Raw genomic sequence first — 23951 nt, 5'->3', positions numbered from 1 at the left:
CGGTGGGAAAACGTCCAAGTTTGTAGTGAAACTAGTTCCCACCGATTCTGTAAGATGGCGTTACAGATACATTATACAAAATTATTCTCTATTTTTCATAAATGCTTAACTATAACAATTTTTTGCTTTATAACACTACAGTATATTAGTTAATACGTCAAATTTATCATTTGTATGAATAGTTATTTGATGCAGTAATAATTATCGACCCTTTAGTTAGTGGTGGCATCTAGTAGCAACAGCGGGAATTATAATTTCTACAAACTTGGGCATTTTACCACCGATGGCGCTACTGGGTATTAAAATCCGCTCACTGATCGGCTAAGTGAGCGATGACATTTTCTCTAATTTATCACAAATTTTCGAAGTATAAGAAAACAAAAAACAAATTATATTTTGTCCAGAAACCAATACAATATTACCATGTACATAAATGTCTGGACATAAAAAACCGATTATTACCGATTATTTTGCAGTAATTACTACGACGGAGTACGAAACCTTTTTTCACAATCATGTTTGCATATGATAATGATTAAACCTACACTAGTATGCACTAGTGTGTAATGTGTCAAGCAGATAAAGTGTGGGTGAATTTTATTTGATTACTGTCACTCTCTCGTTCTCTGTTATGAAAGGAAAAGAATAATTAAATCGCGTAATTATTCTCTATCTCTTAATCTTCACTTTCCTCTTTAATCATGACTTACGAAATGAACGGAGGAACTTTAAACGATAAAGTGACAGAGGAACAAGATAATCTCGCGTCAAAAGTAGGTTATTCGCAACTTTTACAAATTCAAAACAACGTTTGCGAGTGTTTGTAATTAAATAAATTTGCAGGAAACATTGACGAAACGGTTGCAAATGAAATCTGAAGAGTTTACGGCATTACATCGAGAATTGGTTCAATGTAGGTTGCAAAGGGATCAGTTCAAGTTGATGACAGAACAAATGCAAGAAAGATTTGTACAGTTAAAAAGGCAAATAAACAATATACAGGAGTCAAAAGGGTAGGAAGGTGTTTCATTATTATTATAAAACCAAGAGATCAAAATATAATAAAATAAAGTATTGTTCAAGACTGAAAAATTATTTTCCTTTTAATTTTTACTTCTAAATGTACATTTATAGATGTTATAATTTTGAGGACTACTTTAAAACATTAGACCTACTAACAGAGACTCGGGAACAAAATAAATGTCTTAAGCTTCAAGTTGATACGCTAAGACAAAAATTAGGAGATGCTCAAGGAGATGTTAAAGCACTCCGTGCAAATGGTAATAGATCTTATACAGAGTTGCAAAATGCTTGTAGCACACCTGCTGTTCACCAAAGGGAAGAGATGATAGAACAGTTAGAGAAATTGAATGTTAAGGTGACCTTATATAATTTGTAAATAGTAAACTTTATAATCAAACTTGTGCTTACAAAGTAATTGCTTTTGCAGTGTACTCAATTGCAAACAGACTTACAGACAGTTTTAGATGAGAAGCATGAATTAGAAACAGAAAGGGATGCTTTTAAATGCAAAGCACATAGATTAAACCATGAATTATCAAAAGCATTAAGTGCAACGAAACCGGTGGACTTAGATGCTCTTATCAATGAGAATAGGTAAAAAAACAAAATATTTAACAAAATTGACAAAATTTGTATAAGAATCTATCTTACAATACTAATATTTTAACTTTTTAGATATCTTCAAGAACGGTTGCAACAGTTACTGGAGGAGAAGGAATTAGCAAGACAATCTCTTTCAAAATACAAAGTAACAATACATAATACATACGATGTTCTAGGTATATTACTTAAGGTGTTAGGCCACCTTTTGCAGCAAACAACAATTGCAATTTTTGTTTTAATAAAATGATAGTTTGAACTCGTAAAAATACTTTCTATTTTGGCGCCGCTAAGGTGGCGTAATCCCTTAATTACGATATATTACCGTACCCAGTGACATATCAGTGACATTTTCAGAGTATGCTGGATAGCAAACGGGTAAAAGGAGCCGTGAAACTAGGTGCGAATACCGCGGCTGGTACGATTATGACCCATAAACAAGGTATGTCAATGTGTTTCTCTTGTGTTAAATAAACATTATTCGACCAAGTAAACAAAAAAATGTTGATTCATTTTTTAGTAGAACAATTGCTACATCACGACTCCCATGTACCACTTCAAAAATCTGCAGCAGCGATGGCTGACTTGCGATGTTTATGTATAGCTCTGCTGGAAGCGTTAAACGATAAAACTCTAGCTCTAGCGCATCAAAAGAAAGCAAACAAGTTAGTAATGCATGCTTTAATTTTGTTCGTGTTTGATTGATACAAATAAAGTATTTAATTACGTACATTACTTACAGAATATTGGCATTGAGAATATGCGAATTAGACAGCGCGGTAGAGTCGCCGACAATGAAATTGTTGGAAGGGTACACAAGCGCAAACGTCGACGCAAGATGTAAGTCAAGTTACTCGATGTAATTATATTTTCTCAAGTATGTACTTCTTTATTGTACTTTTATTAGGCGAGACAGACTTTACCGAACTGGTACAGACATCTGACTATACCGCAGATAATGTCGAAGGATGTAGCATCGTGACGTGCAATGCCAATACGGAAGACAATGTTTCTACTTCGGAAAGTCAAGTTGTGCAACAATTACATTCCATACAAATGAGTCTTCCGAAAAATTTGGGAGTTCTAGTCCAGAAAGCAATAAACAACTTAAAGGAGAGCGACAAAGAAAAAATCTAAATTTGCACTTGAAAGTTTCAACCATGTTGAATAATTATTTGTTTTTTTGTATAATTGTTGGTGAACGAATATTTTATTATGCTGTATGGTAACATTTACAATTTAATAATCTAGAAAAAATAATCCCTTGAATATGGAGTGACAGTTTTACAACAAACGCATTTGTAACTAATATTCATGTCACACAAGAGGATGTATCCCCATAGTAGATGGGTTGACAATAGAACGACCTTACGAGATGTCGTCGTTCTCGTAAATACTTCTCGTGCAAAACCCAATTCAATTGGTTTAACCACCAATCGAATGTAGCGTTTTCTACGAATTTCATGGGATTCATCTTGCCTTTTCGATTAGTATTTAGTTTATTCGTTTTTCTGGAAAGTTCAAAACGGTCTCATTCCTCCATCTTAATGTTTGAGTTTAAAACGATGACTTCGGAAATTAATTTAAATGTTACCGTGTCGTTGAAATCGTCCTTTTATTTTGATCAGATTTTGCGTTCTCCTGTTTTTCCGATTCATCGACGTTAGATTGATTAGATTCGGCGATAGCGTTCACTTGTGCAATCGCTTCGAGATACTTTTTCGATAGTTTCTGATCTCGTTGCCGTTTTTGCTGCCGTCTTTTACGCGCTTGTTCCTTATTACAAAAATAGGAACCATCACAAATCTTCAGGAAATTCAATTAGTTACAGCGCGTACCTGCTGAGCAATCTTTCTCCGTTCCATATTTTCCAGATTCGCTATTATCTGTTGCTGTCTTTCGTATTCTTTCTTTTTCAGTATTTGTTTATACTCTATAGTCTTTCTATCTTTCCAAGCTTCGAAAGATATCCTCCTTTCGTTTCGTTGCTCCCTCGACGGTTTGAAATTATCGGGGCAATATACACGGTCTTCTTTAACTGCATCCTTCGTCTTGTTTCTTGATTGCTTGGGTTGTTTAAAGGAGTTATTCCAAATTTCAATAATTGTCGTATCATGCTGAACATTATTACAATCGATAACACGATCGACTCCCTGGAATGACATCAGAATTTATAAATTTTTAATGATACGGATAATCGCAATGTTTCATTTTAACCGAATTATTTGACGCAACGTCGATTTGGTTGTCGGCCGAATTGTCCTCGTTTCCGCGAGACAGACTCTGTACACGCCAAATTTCGGAACTTTTTCTATCGGTTTTAGTTTCCGTCGGGTCGACCTGTGTAGTAGATCGACTTCTTTGCCGTTTATATTTGTACCGCCGCGATCTACGATGCGTCACGGTTGCCGATATATTCTGAAAATAAATGATGAAAATCCTAATGTACGAAAGACAACATAGCTAATATAAGTCGGTACTACGTAACACAGACGGACCTGTTCGTTCTCTTCTAGCGGTTTTACTTCATTTTCATCATGCGTCGTGTCTTTCGATCCGGACAATTTTTTGAAATACCATTCCTCGTAAATCATTCGATGAAACTTGACTACCTGATCTACAGTCGAATGCAAACGTAGATTTTAAAATCGAAAGAGTATAATGTTATCCGTTCCACTAACCGTTATCTTCCAACGCTTCGTTCACCATTTGCTTCACGACATTCTCCAAATTTTGAACCGAAACGCTCTGAGTTTTCATTTTAGAAACATCGAAACCTCAATCGATCGTTTCGTTGGTCAAGGACCAAGCAAACTGGACAATTTGTCTGTACGTTCAGCAAACCAAAGATATCAAGATTTGTGATTTGTGTAGAATGAATGTATTGATGAATGAATTGATGAATAGATGATTCGAGTTGGAACAGTCGACAAACAGGTCGATCGACTGCGACCATGTTTGCGTTGTATTGTTAAGTATATAAATAGGTAGGTATACGTACTTATCTGCGTATAAGTAACAAGAATTAATTTATTAATATTGTGTATCAATCGTTTTACTCTTGCTCGAATAGAAAAAGGCGACAATTGTTTCGTTGTAACTTCTTAAAATAGAATTTTTCTTGAGTACTTCGAGTCGTGGTAAGTCGGGTGCGATTTACTCCAACACGTACACACGTGTATTAATGCTAATTCTGAATATGTATAATATGAAATATAAATAATAATAGTCCTTGGCACAAGTATGTACAAATAATGTAACGAGCGGTCATACGCTGCGATAACACCCTCCAGTGTCAAGTATTTTCGCGTTTGACGAGAATACGACGGCAATAAATTCTCATTGGAAAGTAGGGTGTCGAGCGCGTTTCGCGATCACTTTAAATTACTCTTTATCCAATCGGTGTATTCGGTGACTCGCGTATAAACTCCTGGGTATCCAGGCTCTCCGCATTTATTGCCGAAGGAAACGATACCAATCTGGATCCATCGTCCATCGGCCCTGAGCATCAATGGTCCTCCAGAATCACCTTGGCAAGCGTCTTTGCCGCCTTGGCTGTAACCAGCGCACAAAAAGTTGCTCGTTATCGGCTGAAAGTAAGCCGCGTTGCAATCTTCGTTTCTCCACACCGGAAGTACTGCTTGTCGTTGCACGGTACTTTCTTTCCCTCCTATTAAAACACACAGAGATATACGTAGAGTTTATACGTTAGACTATTTATTCATTCAAATGTTTACAAGTTAATAATTCGCAGCGTTCGTTTTCAGGTTTCTCGCGGAATCCTCCAGCTAATACTCACACGTACCATAGTAAGTGGTACCCCATCCGACTACAGTGGGCCTGGCGCCAGCGAATCGCTCGTTCCTATACCTCGATTGCGGCATGCAAATGGGTATCACGTATGGCGATTTTCGAACAGGCCTGGTCAGCTCGAGGACAGCGATATCGTTGTAAAATCCAACACGCGAGAACTTCGGATGGGCGTGTATTTTCTTGACAGCGTACGTTTCCGGTGCGGATGGCTCGTCGTCCCTCTCGAGATCTATGTCCCCTAATCTCACGGTGAATTGCCTCGCTGCGAACCTGCGCAAACGTTGAAAAACCACGCTGTCTGTTTTCGAGCCGATAGTTGGAAGAAATTTATGGAAATTATGCACCGTGTCGACGACCTCGCTGATTTCAACGGCCTTGAACTATGTCGAAAGAGGAAGGTCACCGATGAGGAATCGACGGAGGTATCGATGAAATCTTGCACATTTGTAGACCTATTTAGTTCTCTTTATTAATATTTATTAATTATTTCTCTCCCTGTACTTTTTAGCGAGGCACGCCTAGCGGTATGCAACCCGTTGCACAGGTACACAAGACGATACGCCCTCGAAGGCGCGGTACTTTTTATTCCGAAATTCGTCTCTATCGAATAAAATAATTTTCTGAGAACGAATTCGATACTTCCAGGCAATTGAAATCGGCGAGATCCTCGACACGGTACATAATTACCAAATTTACTTACGAACGAGCAACTTACGGCCGTTGACGCTGATCGCGCGTGCAATGAGCCGCGGTGAGAATGTGTCTTGGGCCGATTAGGGAACCCCCGCACCAGAATTCCGTGCGTTTCGAGCCGTGCAGGAATATCGCTGCCATCCAAGGCCAACGTCCTGGCAGTGCTTCCTCGCCGCCAACCACTCGATACTTACCCGAATTTCTCACCCCGCACTCTGAAGAATGTAACACGCCACGCGTCCGTTAATTTCATTCTATTCCATGCCGAATTGAATACATTTTCTGTTTGCTTTTACCTTCGTCGTCCTGAATGAAATTATTGTCGATCGTGGCGATGGTGGGTTCAGTGAACCCGTACGACTCGTTGGACGAGGGATCCGGAACGGATCCAGCGACGCTGGGAGGTCTAATCGTCGTCGTTGACGCAACGGGGAATAGTGGAATAGGTCGAGGTGTCTGTGGCTTCGTTGGACGAATCGTTGGTCTCGGAGAATGTATGCCAGACACGATTCCAGCCGCGGGAATTACGCCAGGTGCGACGCTGAAAATTCACTTGTATCGTAATCGGAATTACAGAAACAAAATAGAAAATTCTTAATTGTCTTGTATAAATTATAGATGTGGTACACCACGTGATAGTATTTGGCGGTGGTTACCTCGCGACGTCGGGTTTTTCGGACAACGGACAGCACACGCCAGGTACGAATAAACTTTTGAAGCACAACGATTGCCTCAGTTTGGTCAGGTCTAACAAAAGCTGGGGACAATTGCTCAGGTCCTGACACCTTCCAGGAGAACCCTCGGCCGTGGTGCAACCAGATGACACCGACGAGGGTTCCTTCTCTCGATCAACGATGACTTCCGTTTGGGATGCAGACGGAGATGGCGAGGAACGATCTGGCGAAGGTGTGGCGACTGGCGTCGTTCTCAGGGGCAGAGTTACACCGCGCACCAACGGCGCTATACTGTCTGTTACATTGCGTCCTGGAAATACCAAAGTATTTTATCGTATTATTTCCTTTATATAAATAAGATTCGAATAAGGTCTCTGCGATTTTGTACCTAGAATATTTTTCGAAATGGTGTATATTGCAGATGGTAATTCCTTCGGAGGATAGTTCGAGTTCTCCACGCCTCTGGTCATGTTGACGATGTAGCTGCCCACCGTGTTCAAAGCGCCTAAAGTCTCGCTGATCGCGACCAACGGGTCTGGCTCCACTCTTTGCTCCACTTTCGCTAGCTTCGCGTAAGGTCGTATTTGCGTGTCTCTGCGAAAGATTCCCGTGGCTGATCTTCGTGGCCCGTTAGCGAACGCAGGCCACGCTTCCGTTTCGGCCGACCATCCTCGAATCGGTGCCACGAAATCTGAAGGGCTCGTCATTCCGTATCTCATTGCTGAAAACGCGCACCACGAACGCACACGTAACGTGTTCGTTACATATACGAGCATATAAATACGTGTTCCGCATCGACAAACATGCCAACACCTTCAGGATCGTTAATTAATCGTGGTAATCAACGTCGACAGGGCAGGGGAATCGATATCGCTGTTTCTTTTTTTTGCGTATAAGCCTCAATATGATTTAGATTGTTGTATTATTATTATCAGCGATATCAATTCCCGATTCTCTTTCCGATTTGCGACGATTTTTCACGCAAGTACAGCGTTACACTGTACACTGGCAAAGTATCGCAAATGGGAGCTGGCCAATCAGTGCGCATCGATCCAACCGTAATCTAGCAATCGAAAGTCAAAGCGAGGTTACGCACGTGTGTTAGTGTGGATAAGTCTTTTAGAATCCTGTATATAAACGTATCGTATGCCCCTTACTTACGGTAACGATAGCGCATAACATCATCGGTGTAAGACCAGCAACTCGTTAGCAAGCTCCATATCATGTACAGTTCTGTAACATTCGTACGGCGTACCACATATATTGTTTATCTGTTTCGAAAACAATGATGATTAACTCAACGATATAAGGCGAGGGCGCATGCATGCTAAGCGTTCAATTCGACTGAGTTTTCACCGCTAAAAAATTATGTACCTGGGCGCGTACCGAACGCACGCTACAAATTAGTGCGAAATAGATCATTTAGTAGCGAGAACGATGCGGGAAAAGCTCGATCGATCGTTCGATTTTACGTCCTCGAGCCAACGACGTCACAATTCCAACCAAACAACAGTCGATGAACACTCTCTTAAACCGTTCGAGGACCATTATGCAATATTACTGAAGAAGGTAGCTTTCGAATCTTCTGGGAAACGATCGATGATGACGTCGCCCGGAAGAACGCGAACTGGAAAGTTTTGCGAATCGCATCATAACGATTGGAAAACGCAACCTTGCGAACGCAATGCACCGCTTCTTGCTCCTATATCGACCTATTAACACGGTTTCCTAAGTTTTTCTGTGTAAGCCTGAACAAAATTGATATGAAAAACGTCTCGGAAGCGCGCGAGAAGGCAACTCGATTCTTCGTGAAATCGAATTAGAAGTGTAACGGATCCGCGAGGGAAATTTCTCGCGTTTCACGAATCTACACTTGCCAAGATCGACGATCCACACGCATCGCGACGATGGAATTAGGTTTTATAAGCCAGAATTACGTTCGATATCGATTCAATCCCAATTATACCGCGCTTGACAATCTACGGGTTCCATACCCAATCGCAATGTCCCAATAACAATTGTTGACACGTGACAGTCGTTGTCGTTCGAAAGCAACATACGCAATAACTTTTCTCTTAATGCTTTCAACTCGCCGTATTTATTTATAATCGTCCCGTATAATAGATGCGATTCGCTTTTTCTTCTCTTCCGACTGACACAGACTGTTAGATCGTGACATGTACAATTTTAGAATTACTGGACGTGGTTACAGGTGGTGTTTGAACCTTAAAGAATTTATATATTAAATCTACTAATTTTCTTCTAAATTTGTATACAAAAAGTGACAAAGAGACACATATTTTCAGGCCAAAGCACCACGCTTGACCCTGAAGAGGAAAACAAAACGTCGGAGCGGGAGGAAAGGCGAGACGAGGAGGGACGTATAAAGTTTGGAATAACGTGGCCCGGCTTCGAAGGAGGCCTTTTCGGAACGAGTTAACGTACACGGACTTCATCGACGGTGAAAGTTGCTCGACGAGAAAGCGCGCCTTTCTTCCGTTCACTGATTCATCGTCGATACTCGCTCGACCGTTCCGCGGACGAGAAAAGAGCTAAAGATTGTTTGTCTTTCGGTGGCTCGACGAACAAGAGGGACATCCTGATTCAGAAGGAGATAGACGCGATTGTACGCTGGGGAAATCCGATCGTAAACACGCGCGAACGAATTTCTCCGTCAAACATCGCGCGTCAAGGTGGATCTTTGCTTTTCCACGAATTTTAAGAAAGTAACACTGCGATACTTCGAAATATTGTAAATATTGAATTATATCTAAACCTCTTGTTTGGTCAAATTTCGTTTCTGTAATCATATCGATTGTTTATTGTTGTACCAACGAACGTTTCTACCGAGTTTAATCAAAATTGGTGTGACAGTTCGCTATGTTCTTTTATTAGGCAAGCATCCACGTGAGTGCGCGTCAGTTAACCCGCATCGTGCGGGCTCAATGTCGCTTACGGTCCTTCGCAATCCGTCGTATAAAGTAACAAACGTCTCAGCGAAAACAGACGGTGAAAATACTCGTATTAACATTCCTATTACTGTACACGATAAACATTGCGATTTCGATTCACGGAAGTTCCAAGCAACGTGCGATCGACGTTCGAAATGGATCCGCGCGCAAACGCTTTTCGATTTAAGTTTAACCCTTTGCACTCCACTGCCACAACATAATAAGTATCACTTCACGTTTCGGACAATATTTATGGCGACACAAACTGATCTGACGAAACGAATGAACAAAATTTCAATTATAAGCGTTTTAGTTAGTCGCAACGTTTGTCTTAGTTAAATCTAAAAGCTAGGAGTAATAATTAATACTTGATACAAGAGCAAAAGAACGCATCGATATAGTTTTCTTCGAATCGGCGATGGACCACTTACCGAAGAAAACAATGGACGGCGACATCCTGCTGACAAAGTAAAAAGTCAACTGTTCCTTTTCACAGACATTCCAGGTGCTTCTGCTGTCACCACACCTGGTACCCGCGTCGAGACACGCGGCGAACTATTTCAATAGAGTTGTCGCGTCCACGAGAGGACCGGCGAATTGTTCATCGTCTATTGAGGCTCGACAGGGAGATAGAGATAGGGAAAACGGATAGAGGGAGAGAGTAGAAAGGGAGGGCTTGGTGTGCGGGGGCGGGGCGCGAGCAAGAGTGGGAGGCTATACAAAAATTCAAACGAAGGAAGCGTCCGAATCGTGCAATAGTGATTGCACAGGGCAAAACCTCGGTCACGCGATGACTGTCCGTGAAAAGACCTCGACACACTTTGCTTTCGACGGACTTGTTCCCTCACTCTCTCCGCTTTTCGTTTCCTTCTCACCTTTCTTCATCTGACTGGCGCCAACCCGGACTATGCACGACCAAGGGAAAGTGTTCCCTACCATCGGTTACTCTTTTTATTCTACTTCTCGATCACTCGTCACGCAACAACACACTCATACCCACAAGAGCACACTCGGTCGTTCATTCACTGACTAATTTGTCCAATTTACATCTACAACCGATATTATTCTAATAATGGTGAACACGAAGGGTTTTAGAACAAAACATCCTATTATGCCATAAATTTATTTATGTCGTAATAATCGTCGCTACACTGAAACGTGGTACGTGTGCTTCACGCATGAACGTAGACTTCATCCTCGTTAGATATACAATTCTTATGGGATTCAATATACAAATTTAGTCATATTCTTGCAGAATATGCACGTGTTTCTATGAAGAATCGGTTAAAGGTATACGATACAACTGCGAGTGACTCTATGCGATACCTTAATGTCCTACAAGAATATGTCCATCGATGTAAACGAATGCGCGTTATTATCGTTCGGAATAAGTTGCGGTAACGATTGAACAGAACGCTTCGTATAAATCTAATTCGTTACACCTAAACGAACGTAACGAAGCGATATTCGTTCCGCGTCGAATGTTCCTCTTTAGGATTTCTAACCACACATGATCGTATCTATTAACAACTGTACAAACATCTATTACAGTTCAACAATACAGGGTATTGTGTGTACCGTGCGTTGTACGCGTTGGATGTATTTTCCTAGCTAGTGCGCATTGGAAAAATCAATAAATACGTGCCCGTTAAACACGCTTTACGGTGGACGTTTAAAAAGTCTTTAGTACCACTTTCAAACTGTGCGCGTAAAATAAAAATCAACAGGACGAAATACCACCGTTTCGATTTGCTCGTACAGTTCGGAAAATGTAACGTTTTCGAAGTGTACTCGCATCGCCTGTGATACACGCGACGATTAAAAATCTATTCGCCGCGAATAAAAATGGATTCGAAATGTGGATTCGAAATGCAACGAATAAGAAGGAAACAGGAGATTTCTAGACGTCTTAAGTATAGAACTCTCGTTCGTCGGTAAAAAAATTGTTCGCTTCTCGCAAGATCAAAGAAGTTTTTCAACCGTTGTGTGTAAATTATACAACTAAGACTGCGCCTACGATATAAACTGCTGTGGATAGTTAAATTTCATTTATCAAGAATGTGGATAGTAATTCGGTGTGTGTATGTGTGTTTGTGCATACGCACACGTCTTAGAACGTATTTATCGAACTCGTCACTCGTTACAGTAGCCTGTATTGGAACGACAAGATCAATATTTCCTCATGCTTGCCATGGATGATTTGTACGGATCAAAACGATCGTACGACGGCGTTGTTCCGGGTGCCGTTAAACCCATGGACTGAATGGGGCCGCTTTGGTACGTTGGTGGCACTGGATGTCGCAACGTATTTCCCATACTGCTTGAATTACTCCATCTGAAATTGATTTCCTTATTTATTTAAAGTTAAAGCACGCTTCACTTTTTTCTCCCTCAAACATCGAGGTCAGATAATATTAAAACACTCGTCTCCTAGATTGAGGGTAGTGCATTTTTAGGTTATTTTGAATTTGCATGACTTCAGAAAGCTTTTATATTACAGAGAATGTTTTGTTCTCGATGATGAATGTAGTTTTGCTTGGCCAAGCGTTTACAAACATATCACAAATGAGAGAAAGCTAAGTAATCGCAAAATTAACGACTGTTTATTCGTTTCCAATGTGCTAATTTTTTTATCTCTAACAAGCTGAATAGAAAACATTAATTATAGGTAGTTGATGATTCAGATCAGTGTTTCTCAAACTTGAGCGTATTGCTTAAACTTTTCTTTCGAATGTGTAGCAATACCTTGTGTAGTTCGGTTAATGCGTATTAGAAATATATCATACTATGCAATACCGTTCGCACGATTAAGGAGCTCTTTTACGCGCTTCTAAATAAAGAAATTTAAAAGGATAAAAATGAAAAAAAAAATAGCAGTATCCAAGATTTTTATTATACTAGTAAATAAACAATATACCATACATACGGTAAAGACAAAGAATATTTTCATTTTATTTCAAACATTTGAACAACGTAGCGTGCACAATGTTTCTTCTTTTTATACGTTGTTTACTACAATACGTTATTTTATACGTTCTATACAACGATAAATATAAAAAAGATTAGAGGCTAAACATGGACCTTGTTAGAATTCGTTTACTACTATTTAACACGTTGACTACGACGTACAAATCTTTGAATATTACGCAGAGGCCACGCACATTCGATGCCGTGTACAATGCTGGGCATGACCCGTCATGGTAGTCAACGTGTTAATAATAAATTAATTATTTCTTATTGAATAGCATTACAAAATCCTCACTAGTTGACTTTCATGTAAAACTATCTTATTCCAAATGAAGAATGTAATAAACATGTATTTCTATTACTTTTAATAGAAATAAAATGAAACTAATATATATATATATATATATTACAAGTATAAAATGATGAAAATTAAAAAAAAAAAAAATTTTTTTTTTTGCTGACGATAGAAAATTTGTTGGAGGGTGCCTAGTGATAATAAAATACTATGGGAAGCATGTTCTTATTCCACTATATAATACGCTTCTTTTTTTCTTCTGAGCTCTTGCGGACCCCTCACCAACACGTTGGCAGACCCCCAGGGGTCCGCGGACTATAGTTTGAGAAATACTGGTCTAGATGATAATATAGAAAATTAACGGCATCGTCAATGGGATGAATAGATAAATAATCTTTTTGTTTATCAGTTTCCGTACTTTTATCTTGCGTCTTTGGTTAGAAAAGTTCGACAAAGAAAAATAGAAAAGACGTGATTACCTACCTGTTTACATTCTCCGAGGACCTGGAACTCCAGCTGGACGGCTCGTTTCGAGGGTCTCGGGTTCCACTACTCGGTACGGAATTAAATGATTTCGCAGACGGTGGTCCAGAATGCCAGCTACTAGTTGTTCTGTTGCTCTCCACGTAGCGACTGTCCCCTACAGTTTTCAAAGATGCCAGAATGTTATACAAACGTAACATGTAAAATTGATCAAGGAAGGTTATGATACATGATGATGTGTTTTCTTTTAATGTAACAGTGAAATATGTTTGTTGGAATAGGTTCGATTCTAAAAAGAACTATAAGAACCAAACACAAGTTAAGGTATAAATACAAAGAGTGGAAGAAAGGACGAGTGGTATCTAACGTAAACCAAGTTTACTCGTTGCCAGAAAAGTTGAAATTAATGAACAAATACTAACGTGGCGTACTAGAACTTGTAGGTTTGAAGCTTTCGCCATAGCGTGTGTGACTATCCCTGGAACTTCTATGCGTTTCTGGTTCGGAACGTCGAACTTCGCGTTCGCGAGTGTAAGTGGTTGTGCTTGGCCGTTCATACCTGCTGAAAAATTGAACGAGGATCGCTTGATCGAATTCGTTTGCAATTGTACAACGTCGAATTGGTTTATAATTTACCTTTCCTTCACTTGTCGAGGATCAATGGACGATGCCGCGGCGCTGAGAGGTTCTCGTCGAACTATCACTTCCCTTCCACGTGATACCTCGGTAAAACTTTCCGGCCGACTACTTCGCGAGGTGAATTCACTACTGCGTTTAAATTCTTTCTTTATTCCTATATCTTGAGCTGATCTGTAACGTATTAAAAAATATATTAACAAAACGGCAAATGAACCAAAACAGTGTCGGAGAAAATGTAATCGAAGTGACAACTGACCTGCTAGATTCGTAGCGAGTGGGCGGTGATGCGTCCAATCGTCTGTCAGAGACACGGTCCAAAATTTCGCCACGTCGATCGCTCACTCGCTCTGGAGTGTGTCTTCGACTGTGCTCCGTGGTCATGCGTTTTCTGTCCGGTTCCACGTACAAGTCTCTTGGATCCCTTCTGTCACTGGAAGATCGTTTTATAGACGGCGGTGGTGGTGCACGTCTGCTCTCCTCGAGTCGCATCTGTTGTCTTTTCAGCTCTAATCTTTCGCGCTCTAGCTTTTCCCTTTCGAGCTTCTGACGTTCCCGTTCAAGTCGAAGTAACTCTGCCTTCTCCTGTTCAATTCTTTCCCTCTCTCTCCGTAACTTCTCCCGCTCCCTTTCTAAACGTGCAGCTTCTTCCCTTTGTCTGCGTTCTATTTCCCTCTGTCGCTCCATATCTTCACGCCTCCTCCGTTCCTCCTCGCGAAGCATTCTCTCTCTTTCGCGTAATCTTTGCCTCTCTCGTTCTTCCTGAAAATACGTCTGACTTGGTAATCGTTCCCCTTGTTTTCATGGATGGATCATGGAAAAGTCCAGTTTACCCTGATCTTGGCGAATGTGAGTACGTCGTCGCGTCTCCGACGTTCGCGGCTACGGGATCGTGTATGCGATCGGTGGTGATCCCAGGAACGGATTCTCTTCTCGTCGCGCTTTCCTTTCTCGCCCTCTGGCTTTTTGCTGGTAGATTTGGTTGACCGAGTATCGGATTCCTTGGCAGCCTCGTCTTTCTTCTCCATCACCTCTGCTTTCTTGTTCTCGGGGCCCTCGCTCTTCTCGTCCAATTTTTTCACTGTCGCACATTTGTATATATCAATCGTTGTACTTTCCATAGCAATGTTTGTTCAGAGTGCTTAGAGTGACAATTTCATTGAATAATTAAGTTTCGCGCGGAAGAACTGTTAAATAATGACTCACTTGTTTCCGATCCTTTATCTTCGATTTCCTTTTTCTGTTCCTTTTCCTTCCGATCGTTTAGGTCGTGATTATCCTTAGCTTTGTCTTTCTCTTCTTTCTTCTCGGACTTTCCATTCGTAGTGTCTCGTTTGCGCATATGACTCTGCTGAGTGTCACCTTTCGCCTTGAAACGAGAATGGATACCTGAGAGAGGACACGTACGAAGTGACCGCGAGGGTGGGAACGTTATTCTTTTCGTTATACCTACCTTTTCTACGAATATTACACGTCCGTGAAGTTCCGTTCTATGTAAATGCTGTATACATTTCGCTGCATCCTCGCTAGTAGACATGGTAACGTATCCGTAGCATCTTGCACCAGGTGTTCTTGCGTTTGTAACTACTTTGGCACCTATCACTTTTCCGTACTTTGAGAATATTTGTTTCAAGTCGGTCGCACGAGTACCCGAAGACAATCCAGATACCCATAAGTTTCTGCTACTTGCATTAACGGGGCTGACTTGGGAGGTCTTCTTGTCTATGGCAATATAAATTTTCGTTGTACTATAGTACATCGTTTTTTTTTTTCGCGTATTTGTTTGAATAATTGCACTAGTTACCTTTATCGTCTCTTTTCTGACTCTTGTTACTAGACTCCACACTGAAAATAATTATTGTCTTCGTTACATCTACAAATTGTTAAAAAAATTCTTATTACAGAAGGTAATATTTTAAAAACTATGGCTTTTTGAGGCTTAATAAGTACCTCTGTAACTATGTTAAGCATATAAATTTGGCTAGCAACTTGTTCGTTTTCAGTAATCATAATCACAACAATAATAGTAGCAGCAACGGCAGCGGCAGCAGCAGCAGCAGTGGTAGTAATTAATAGTAATAATAATAACATTTAGACACGATTATTTGCATTCCGGCGTTCACTTGTCTGTCGTTGTTACACAATAGGGTTATCAGTTTACTTAAGTTACTATTATGCATGTTTTCACTGTGGTCTGCATCCAGGTTTTCATCACTCGTATAAAAGTATGTCCGTGTGGGAACGTTTTGTATTGCGTATCCCTCTCGACACAAGTTTTCCAGAAAGGGAGCATCCTCTCTTCGCAGTTCTTCCGGGAGGGCACTTCTTGTAAAGTTGGAACGAGTATCGACACATACGCGAGTTATAGAGTAGCGGTATCTTCGACGAACGATAAAATTGCTTCATGTCGCGTTAGGGCTTAAACGCAGTCTGCCGAGTGTATAATTTACCTCGAGATACTAATAATCTTGCTATCATGCTCGATGAGACTGCTGTTTGTTATACAAACGAATGTCTTCGTCAAATAGAGAAGGCAGCGCACAAAACTTTCATGGGTAAATCGTAGATCGTGTGTAACACCTTTGAAAAATGTTCATTTACGAATAGGAGCAGTATATATGACTCGGTTTTGACTTAAGTTTGCTAGCCAATTTCTCGATTTCTTAACATACTTTCCAGAGTTAAGAATTACAGCCTAAACGTACGAGCGGAAAGAAACTTCGTATATGCGATTGAAAAAAATGGAATAAAGTAATCTTGCGTGCGACTTTGACGAATAATTTCATCTTGGGTAATCCATCGTCCGACAGTATTTTTTTTTTTTATCCTGATGGTTTTTGTATGCGGCAGAAGAGAGCATCGCTAGCATAGAGTTGTGTGACATTTCGTTGTCGTACCCACTGTGAACCATTTAGCAATGAGAGACCAACCTCTTGCTTCCGTCTCCACCGTCCTGCTTGTTCTTCGTCCCGACGTTTGCACCTGACGTCGTCCCTTCCTTGCTGTTGGCACCGGCTTCTGCTCTACTGCTCCCTTTAGACTCTCCCTTCTTGTTCTCTTCCAATTTCTTCTTCTCTCCTCCATCTGCAGAGACAATCAAGGTAGCATAGTCACTTTCTGCGAGGCCAGATTTCTTCTCCCTCCCTAACACTCCTGCTTAGTGGCCTGTACTTCCTGCATGGAACGTTTCCGAGCCACTAACAGATTGCGCAGTGAATTATGATGAAGATCGCATGATCGCAAGATCACAAATTCGTTCTTCAATGGCACGTTCCATAGTGACCCTACTTTATTATTTTCTCTCTATTTATGACTGAAAGTTACCTTTTCGTACCTTTTGCACACCAGATTCTGAATCGAGGCCTGAATCAAAAAAACTAGCGGAAGGAGGGACGAAGCTGCCAGTTGGACTGTGGTGCGGTGCAGTGGAGGAAGAGGTAGCGAGAGAAGATGAAGAGTGGGAGAGGGGAATACACATATACGATACTATGTCAACAATTATGAATTATGCCCCGCGCGAGAAAAATTTGTTAAAATGTATGCCCGCTGTTTCAAGTCCATGGTTCACATGGTTCGAAGATATCAATTTCTCCGGTGTGACGAACAACGTCGCATCAATTAACTGTACACGGGGTAGTTTCGTGGCTTGACATACACTTGAGTCTTCTTGTATCCAGATAATTTGGCGGCGGTACGATCCAACGATGCTCTATGCGGTTAGGTAGAATTAATGCAACTGTATATCAAACTCTAGCGTTAACTAACTTATAGACTAGCGCTTATGGGATAAACTTTTTTTTAGAGAACATGGTTGACAACGACACAGCGCAAGGACGACGACGAATGTACGTTTCATTCTGGGGTGAAACCTCGTCGATCGTCGTGCCCATAGTAGTTTGCAGGTAAATCATTGCATGCCATGTCCGTGTGACAAGAGGTTGCATCGCATCCTGTATGCGTACTTGTTCAGACGCACAGAGCTCGAAGAACGGATGGAAGATGAAGCACGACGTACAACTTTGTAGACACATTCGGCACGGTTGTGGTTCTGGATAGATGTGGTGTATCACACGCAGAGGAACGAGTCCCTTGGTCTTGATGTCGCAGATTTAAGTAACTTACTCGTGACCATAAATAAAAGTACTCCTATGTCTATTCCTTGAAACCTTACATCTAAATACACTACGCGATTTAATGCGTCGTAAAACTTACCCTTGTGTCTATCGTGAGACTCTGTCTGTAATATAGCAAAAACATTCCATCAATAACATATAGATTTTGTAAAGCATGTGATCCTCTTTAATAGAGAAATTTCCTTACCTCCTCGGCAAGGAGATTTTCTTCATCTTCTCCGATAGTTAGATTAATCGAATCTTCGTTATCGATGCCATTAGCTTCAAGAGTTGAAGCTGAATTACTTGAGGTTTGACTTGCAGCAACTGCAGCCTCAGGCTCTGCTTTGACCGCCTGTGTGGATTCGGACGCAAGTTTAGTCAAATGAACCTTAGGTTCCTGTTTACAGTCTGTTTCTTTACTAGTGTTATTCTGAACTTCACTTTGGAGTTCCTATAATAATTTGTGTTGATGTATTAAGCCAGTTAAATGTAAAGCAGGGTACACCTGTGCATATACTCCACTATTATTTTTTATAAATATTAATGCATTAATGATATCTACCTCTGTTTTAATGGCCATTGTCTCCTTTTCTACAATAGGCTTCTCTACTTTTACTTTTGATTCATTATTATCTGGCCCCTCTGTAGTTTCCTCTTTTTGACTCTCCAATGTTTCAGGTGACTCATCTTGATTCGATGCACCAGTTACTAAAATCAAAAACAAAATAATTACATCATACAGTTACAAACATTCTACAACTCTTAACGAATTACTTAAAGTAACTTACCGCTGTTCTTTCTTGGACTGATCTTGCATACTCCGCCACATGGTATAATCAGATATTCATCTGGATTCTCCCCTTCGTCAGCTATGGACTGTGAATACAAAAATAATAATTCAACTACCATGATTATGATTGAATAGAATTTTTAAGTAAAATTAATGCATTATAAACGTTAGTTTTGGTACTCTGATATAAATGAGTAATTAAACTTCTTTAACATTTAATGCTTGCAATGTAACGAGTATTGTGCCAGCTCTATAAAAATTACTTTCCCTCTATTGTATATGATAACTGTACAGCAATAAACTATCAGTAAAAGATCAATAGGGTTAAAATGGCGACAAAACAGCGAACAGCATTTATTAGTGAAAAGTTCAGAGAGAATATTTAAAGCGATAAGAAAATTTACTTTGGAGAGCCGGTCGAGTAGTGCTGCTTTATTGCCAGTCTTATCGAGCCCGCGCCGCTCAAGTTCTGTTTTTAGATCTATAACTCGGAGTTCGGTCAGCTTTTTTCTTTCGACATCGGCCATTATTCTCATGCAAAAAGTGTCCGACACAAGGCACGCTTATGCTTCGAATTTTACCACTCCCGCACGCACGATATTCCGAATTACTCCTCGTGCATATACTCAAGAAGATCCAAGGATCGCGATACGGAGAAAGGAAAGTTGGAGAACCTCCCAAAATAACGAAGTCAAACACACTACAACGCACTTTGAAACAAACTATTCATCGCCGTCGCCATTCAACGGAAATGACCGGAAGTAATTCCCACACCAAACACACAGAATCGCCAATCCCAAAAATTAAGAATACAATACGTTTGAAAATTACTAGGACTACTTCCGTCTAGACGACTGCTCCCTGGTAGCAGCCAATCACTGAACTATATTACTATTGGTTTTAATACCAGTGGCGCCATTGGTAGGAAAACACTCAAGTTTGTAGCGAAAATAGTTTTCACTACTGCCACCAGATGACACTAATAATTAATGGGATCGATACTTATTCCTGCGTTAAATAACTAGTCATAAAAGTGATAAATTCAACATATTAACTGATATATTCTAGTATTATGAATCAATGTATGCTATTAATCATGCATTTATGAAAAATATGGAATAATTAAATAAAATGTATCTGTGGCGCCATATTGCAGAAACAGTAGGAACTATTTTCTACAACTACAAACTTGAGCGTTTTCCCACCGATGACGCCACTTGCTGCATTTAGCCGCTCAGTGAGGGGCTTAGTGAGCGGTGACCGTTTTGGATGCATCTATTCCTTGTCAGTTTCGTTCAGTTTCGTTATCGTTCGTTATCTTTAGCCGAAGGTGGTGATAATATTGACGCATTCATGTGTCCTCCCAGTTGAGAACGTTGTTTAACGAGATACGTCCAAAGATTTAGTAACAATAGTTTTTCAAATTAATTTACCAGTATGCCCGTAAGTATTAGGTTTTATCTAAGTAAAACGATTTCGCGTATCGTTGTTGGGCGTTATCCTAACCTTATCAAGATTGAAACTGTCAAAATTCGCACGTTCAGTATGCGCGAAACTAAGCGAAATGTATTTAAGTACCCTGATAGATTGACAATAACAGCAACGTTTGTATGATTGTCTTTTTATCGCAGGCATATCACTCAAGTTTTGTAGAAAATAATGGAAACGTTGGTAATATGGCGCTTCTGCCTATTAGAACGCATTTCAGAGGTCCTGCGCCTCCTTTTAACAGTAAAGATCCGGATATAATTGACGAAGCATTATACTTTTTTAAAGCAAACGTATTCTTTAGAACGTATGAAATTAAGGTAAGCTGAATTACGTACGTTATTGTTTACGATTATTTTTTGAATCTGTTCAATCACGATGATTTCACAGAGCGAGGCTGATAGAGTTTTAATTTATATTACTCTGTATATAACCGAATGTTTGAAAAGGCTACAGAAGTGTGCAACCCAAGCTTTAGCAACGAACGAAATGTATTCTCTTGCTATATCCAAGTTTGATATACCTGGTGATCCAGGGTTTCCTTTGAACTCTGTATATGCCAAACCCAGCAATCCTGTAGAAGCTGGTAAACTTTTTAAATCTTGAACTTTTAAGTCTGTATGAAGGTTGTTATGCATACATTGTTTTTGTAGATACCATGAGACAGTATTTACAACAAATAAGGCAAGAGACTGGCGTCAGGCTCGTAGAGAAAGTATATGGAGAGGACGGAAAACCAAGCAAGTGGTGGTTATGTTTCGCGAAAAAGAAGTTTATGGATAAGTCTTTATCTGGGCCTGGACAATAGTGCATGATTTTTAATTTCATAACCGAATGTACGCGTTGGTTAAATACAGTAATCTATTATTTAAGGAAGAAATGCATTTTAACGTTCCACAAATTATAATAAACTAAAAAACTTTTAATTGCGGAAAATAATTACACGCTTCGTGCAATTATATTCGTGTTTTATATGTACATTTGTTTCTATTTGTAAAAAAAATATACGACAGTACAAACAGTTTTTAAGGAAGAGATGTTTATTTCGCACAGGATATACCATAGTATCGATATATGTATCCATATTATATCAATAGAATGATGTATCTTGTTCGGGTGTGAATTCAAATTATAAACATTCAAATAACTTATCGCTTCCTGCGAAGCGATAAAGAGTTTCGTCTTAACCATGCTGCACGACGCGAACCGCCAATTGTCTGTGAGAAACGATGTCCTTTACCCAATCCTCGGGAACTCCTACCGGCTGACGTCTTTCCGCGAAGTTCACGGTGTTTGTGTACGGCGTTGCACACCCAGTTAACCTTTGGATCGTTACGAATTTCCTGAAACGCAACGATCATAAACATTAATACCCAAATGGTTGAAATAACGCTACAGATCTTTTATCTCATTGCATAATTCAGACATCCAAGGAAGATAAAAAATCATTAGTCTTCAGCAGTATATATAGATTTATCATCATTTTGTACCGATTAATATGATACAAGTGAAGCAAATAATATAAATTACCTTGTGTGCAGGATCAACCAAGATAACTTCATAGTACATATATGTAGAGTCCTGAGCTACCCAATAACTGTTCAATACTCGCAGACCACCGCAACGACGACCAACACGTTCCTTGAAATAGAGAAATTGTTAGTTACTTCAAATTGATCGTGTAAAGAGAAAAACAATCATACTGATTGGATATACAATATACTTACTTCGGCAACAGATTGCAACTTTCTAGTTGGTTTCAGTTGATTAACACCATGGCTTTTTGGTTTTCCATATGTGGCACCTTTAGGAACAGGACGTTTACGTCCACCTCTCCTTACACGGATTCTGAATATGACAAAACCTGCGTATTGAAAAGAAAATTTCCTATCTTTTTCATGTATCAACATTGAAATTGTTCAAGCACAAAGAGAAGCATAGTCAGTGTGTACTCTATGTCACCATTTTGCAGTAAGAGTGGTGCATGGTATCTCATCATATAAATTTCTATAAGTCTATATTATTTTATAAACTGATGGAAGGAAATTCCATTTATATAAAAGATAATTTAATTAACGAGCTTGAATACGTTCACGTACAATATTTTGAATCGGTATTACCCGTACCTTGTTTAGCTTTGTAGCCCAAACGGCGAGCTTTGTCTGGTCTGGATGGCCTGGGGGCACGGTGCATTTTGGTCAACTGACGGTACTGCCAGCATCTAATACGAAGTAAGAAGCGGAGCACATCGCTCTGCTTCTTACGGTACAACTCTTGCATATACTTGTATGCACCCATTGCGTAGCCCTGAAAAAAAAAGAAGGTAACAAATCGGTTAGAATATGCACGTGTGTCCCGCGGCGCAAAATAATCGCGAACAACGTTGTGGGAGAAGATTTAATCGAGAGAACAATGAAGCATGACTGAAACAGATTGAAAGATTTACAACCGAAATAAAGTTCACGAAATGTGTACAAACGAGTGAAATGCGTATCGAGGTTAATGAGAACTGAACAATGAAATATTATGTTCCCGCTTGAATAATATTGAAAAATCATAAGAACATTTTGTACGAGCGAGCCTGGTACGGAATCTCCTCTGCACGCGGTCCAGAAAAAAACGTTGATGCTCAGGATATAATGCGATTTCCAACACGTAGCACTCACCCTTCGCGATTGGAACAGAAGGAAAGAGCTTCGCTGTTAACCGCGTCGACGTATCAAGCCATTGTATAGACGCAATAAAGATGATGGACTCGATGTCTGTAAGCGTCGACAAAGGAGACATCTGCAGGCCTGTAACTGCATTGAAGTGCACCTATGGAAACGATTGGAAATTGTAAATTTTTATCATGTTACAAAAGCGAAATTGCAAAATCGGGCCGAATAGCGGCATGCGGAGTGATACAAAGAATATTTGATCGTTGATATGGTGTTATGGTGTTGCGCTAGTAGCGGCATCTAGCGCAAAAATTAGAAACTATTACTATTACCAAACCTTGGGCGTTTTGCCACCGAGGGCGCTGAGAGATTTGAAAATTGATTCTGTTTGTGTACCGCTAGATGGCTATAACGTCGCGCAAACCAAATTTGAAATATCAAGAGGTACTTAACGAGCTGCATATATTATTATTTTTAATCAGGGAGCGATTGATAATAATTGACCGGTATCTTATGAAAGTAATATACGAGATCTATTTTTCTTTGCTTTGAGATATGAAACGCTTCGAATTTCAATCGACTAAACATGTTCAAAGATAAATATATTTAAAGCATGTAAACACTGAGCGAGATATGTTTGCGATAGCAAACGCTGTAATTTCAACTGCACGTGAGTAACACTAATGACTGGAAATGAAGTCAAATTTACGTCATCCTGTAGTTTTTTTTTCTTAATTAACATTTAAGTGTCAATTTTGACAAC

At 40.0% G+C, this 23951-nt stretch overlaps 5 protein-coding genes and 2 long non-coding RNA genes across 14 annotated transcripts; 4 read left to right on the top strand and 3 right to left on the bottom strand.

Annotated features, from left to right (window-relative positions):
- Window positions 1-355: 355 nt before the first annotated feature.
- On the top strand, window positions 356-2852 carry LOC128876680 (coiled-coil domain-containing protein 149). 2 transcript variants are annotated; one of them, XM_054123224.1, is made up of 9 exons: window positions 356-773; window positions 844-1013; window positions 1135-1378; window positions 1451-1617; window positions 1699-1771; window positions 1981-2065; window positions 2147-2288; window positions 2366-2463; window positions 2531-2852. In XM_054123224.1, the coding sequence occupies exons 1-9, from the start codon at window positions 702-704 to the stop codon at window positions 2758-2760; spliced, it is 1281 nt and encodes a 426-aa protein (XP_053979199.1). In that variant the 5' UTR covers window positions 356-701; the 3' UTR covers window positions 2761-2852. The 2 variants fall into 2 exon arrangements, with proteins under 2 accessions (XP_053979199.1, XP_053979198.1); XM_054123223.1 differs by having other exon boundaries at window positions 358-773; window positions 2144-2288.
- A 365-nt stretch (window positions 2853-3217) lies between these two features.
- Window positions 3218-10298, bottom strand: LOC128876679 (proclotting enzyme-like). Its single transcript, XM_054123222.1, has 8 exons — window positions 10186-10298; window positions 7965-8036; window positions 7192-7524; window positions 6786-7113; window positions 6426-6670; window positions 6152-6344; window positions 5429-5706; window positions 3218-5293 (listed from the first exon to the last, which is right to left on the bottom strand). Exons 1-8 carry the CDS (start codon window positions 10208-10210, stop codon window positions 4998-5000), a joined length of 1770 nt encoding a protein of 589 aa, XP_053979197.1. The 5' UTR covers window positions 10211-10298; the 3' UTR covers window positions 3218-4997.
- On the top strand, window positions 5675-6212 carry LOC128876689 (uncharacterized). The gene is made up of 3 exons (XR_008457084.1): window positions 5675-5858; window positions 5945-5980; window positions 6082-6212. It is a non-coding gene; the product is annotated as an uncharacterized LOC128876689 (long non-coding RNA).
- LOC128876688 (uncharacterized) lies at window positions 6525-9245 on the top strand. 2 transcript variants are annotated; one of them, XR_008457082.1, is made up of 5 exons: window positions 6525-6662; window positions 6748-6828; window positions 6905-7127; window positions 7225-7336; window positions 9110-9245. It is a non-coding gene; the product is annotated as an uncharacterized LOC128876688 (long non-coding RNA). The 2 variants fall into 2 exon arrangements; XR_008457083.1 differs by having other exon boundaries at window positions 7196-7336.
- Window positions 10299-10869: 571 nt separating the features above from the next.
- LOC128876675 (SAFB-like transcription modulator) lies at window positions 10870-19800 on the bottom strand. Of its 4 annotated transcripts, none has more exons than XM_054123215.1 (15): window positions 19445-19800; window positions 19039-19126; window positions 18813-18958; window positions 18456-18701; window positions 18348-18372; window positions 17066-17219; window positions 15940-15980; window positions 15589-15857; window positions 15342-15504; window positions 14969-15216; window positions 14395-14897; window positions 14136-14309; window positions 13931-14061; window positions 13500-13656; window positions 10870-12089 (listed from the first exon to the last, which is right to left on the bottom strand). In XM_054123215.1, the coding sequence occupies exons 1-15, from the start codon at window positions 19574-19576 to the stop codon at window positions 11924-11926; spliced, it is 2643 nt and encodes an 880-aa protein (XP_053979190.1). In that variant the 5' UTR covers window positions 19577-19800; the 3' UTR covers window positions 10870-11923. The 4 variants fall into 4 exon arrangements, with proteins under 4 accessions (XP_053979190.1, XP_053979189.1, XP_053979188.1 ...); XM_054123214.1 differs by having other exon boundaries at window positions 13922-14058; XM_054123213.1 differs by having other exon boundaries at window positions 10871-12089; window positions 13922-14061; window positions 19445-19799.
- A 504-nt stretch (window positions 19801-20304) lies between these two features.
- On the top strand, window positions 20305-21552 carry LOC128876096 (actin-related protein 2/3 complex subunit 3). Its single transcript, XM_054122186.1, has 4 exons — window positions 20305-20483; window positions 20672-20848; window positions 20919-21114; window positions 21182-21552. The coding sequence occupies exons 1-4, from the start codon at window positions 20478-20480 to the stop codon at window positions 21334-21336; spliced, it is 534 nt and encodes a 177-aa protein (XP_053978161.1). The 5' UTR covers window positions 20305-20477; the 3' UTR covers window positions 21337-21552.
- LOC128876095 (60S ribosomal protein L15) lies at window positions 21546-23322 on the bottom strand. Of its 3 annotated transcripts, none has more exons than XM_054122183.1 (5): window positions 23195-23322; window positions 22655-22835; window positions 22256-22392; window positions 22059-22169; window positions 21546-21871 (listed from the first exon to the last, which is right to left on the bottom strand). In XM_054122183.1, the coding sequence occupies exons 2-5, from the start codon at window positions 22824-22826 to the stop codon at window positions 21677-21679; spliced, it is 615 nt and encodes a 204-aa protein (XP_053978158.1). In that variant the 5' UTR covers window positions 22827-22835; window positions 23195-23322; the 3' UTR covers window positions 21546-21676. The 3 variants fall into 3 exon arrangements, with proteins under 3 accessions (XP_053978158.1, XP_053978159.1, XP_053978160.1); XM_054122184.1 differs by having other exon boundaries at window positions 23102-23218; XM_054122185.1 differs by having other exon boundaries at window positions 23093-23202.
- Window positions 23323-23951: the final 629 nt, after the last annotated feature.

The sequence above is a fragment of the Hylaeus volcanicus genome, chromosome 5, assembly GCF_026283585.1.
Source record: "Hylaeus volcanicus isolate JK05 chromosome 5, UHH_iyHylVolc1.0_haploid, whole genome shotgun sequence".
NCBI classification, from domain to species: Eukaryota; Metazoa; Arthropoda; class Insecta; order Hymenoptera; family Colletidae; genus Hylaeus; species Hylaeus volcanicus.
Note: the sequence above shows the minus strand (reverse complement) of the source record. Positions and strands in the feature narration are given on the sequence as shown.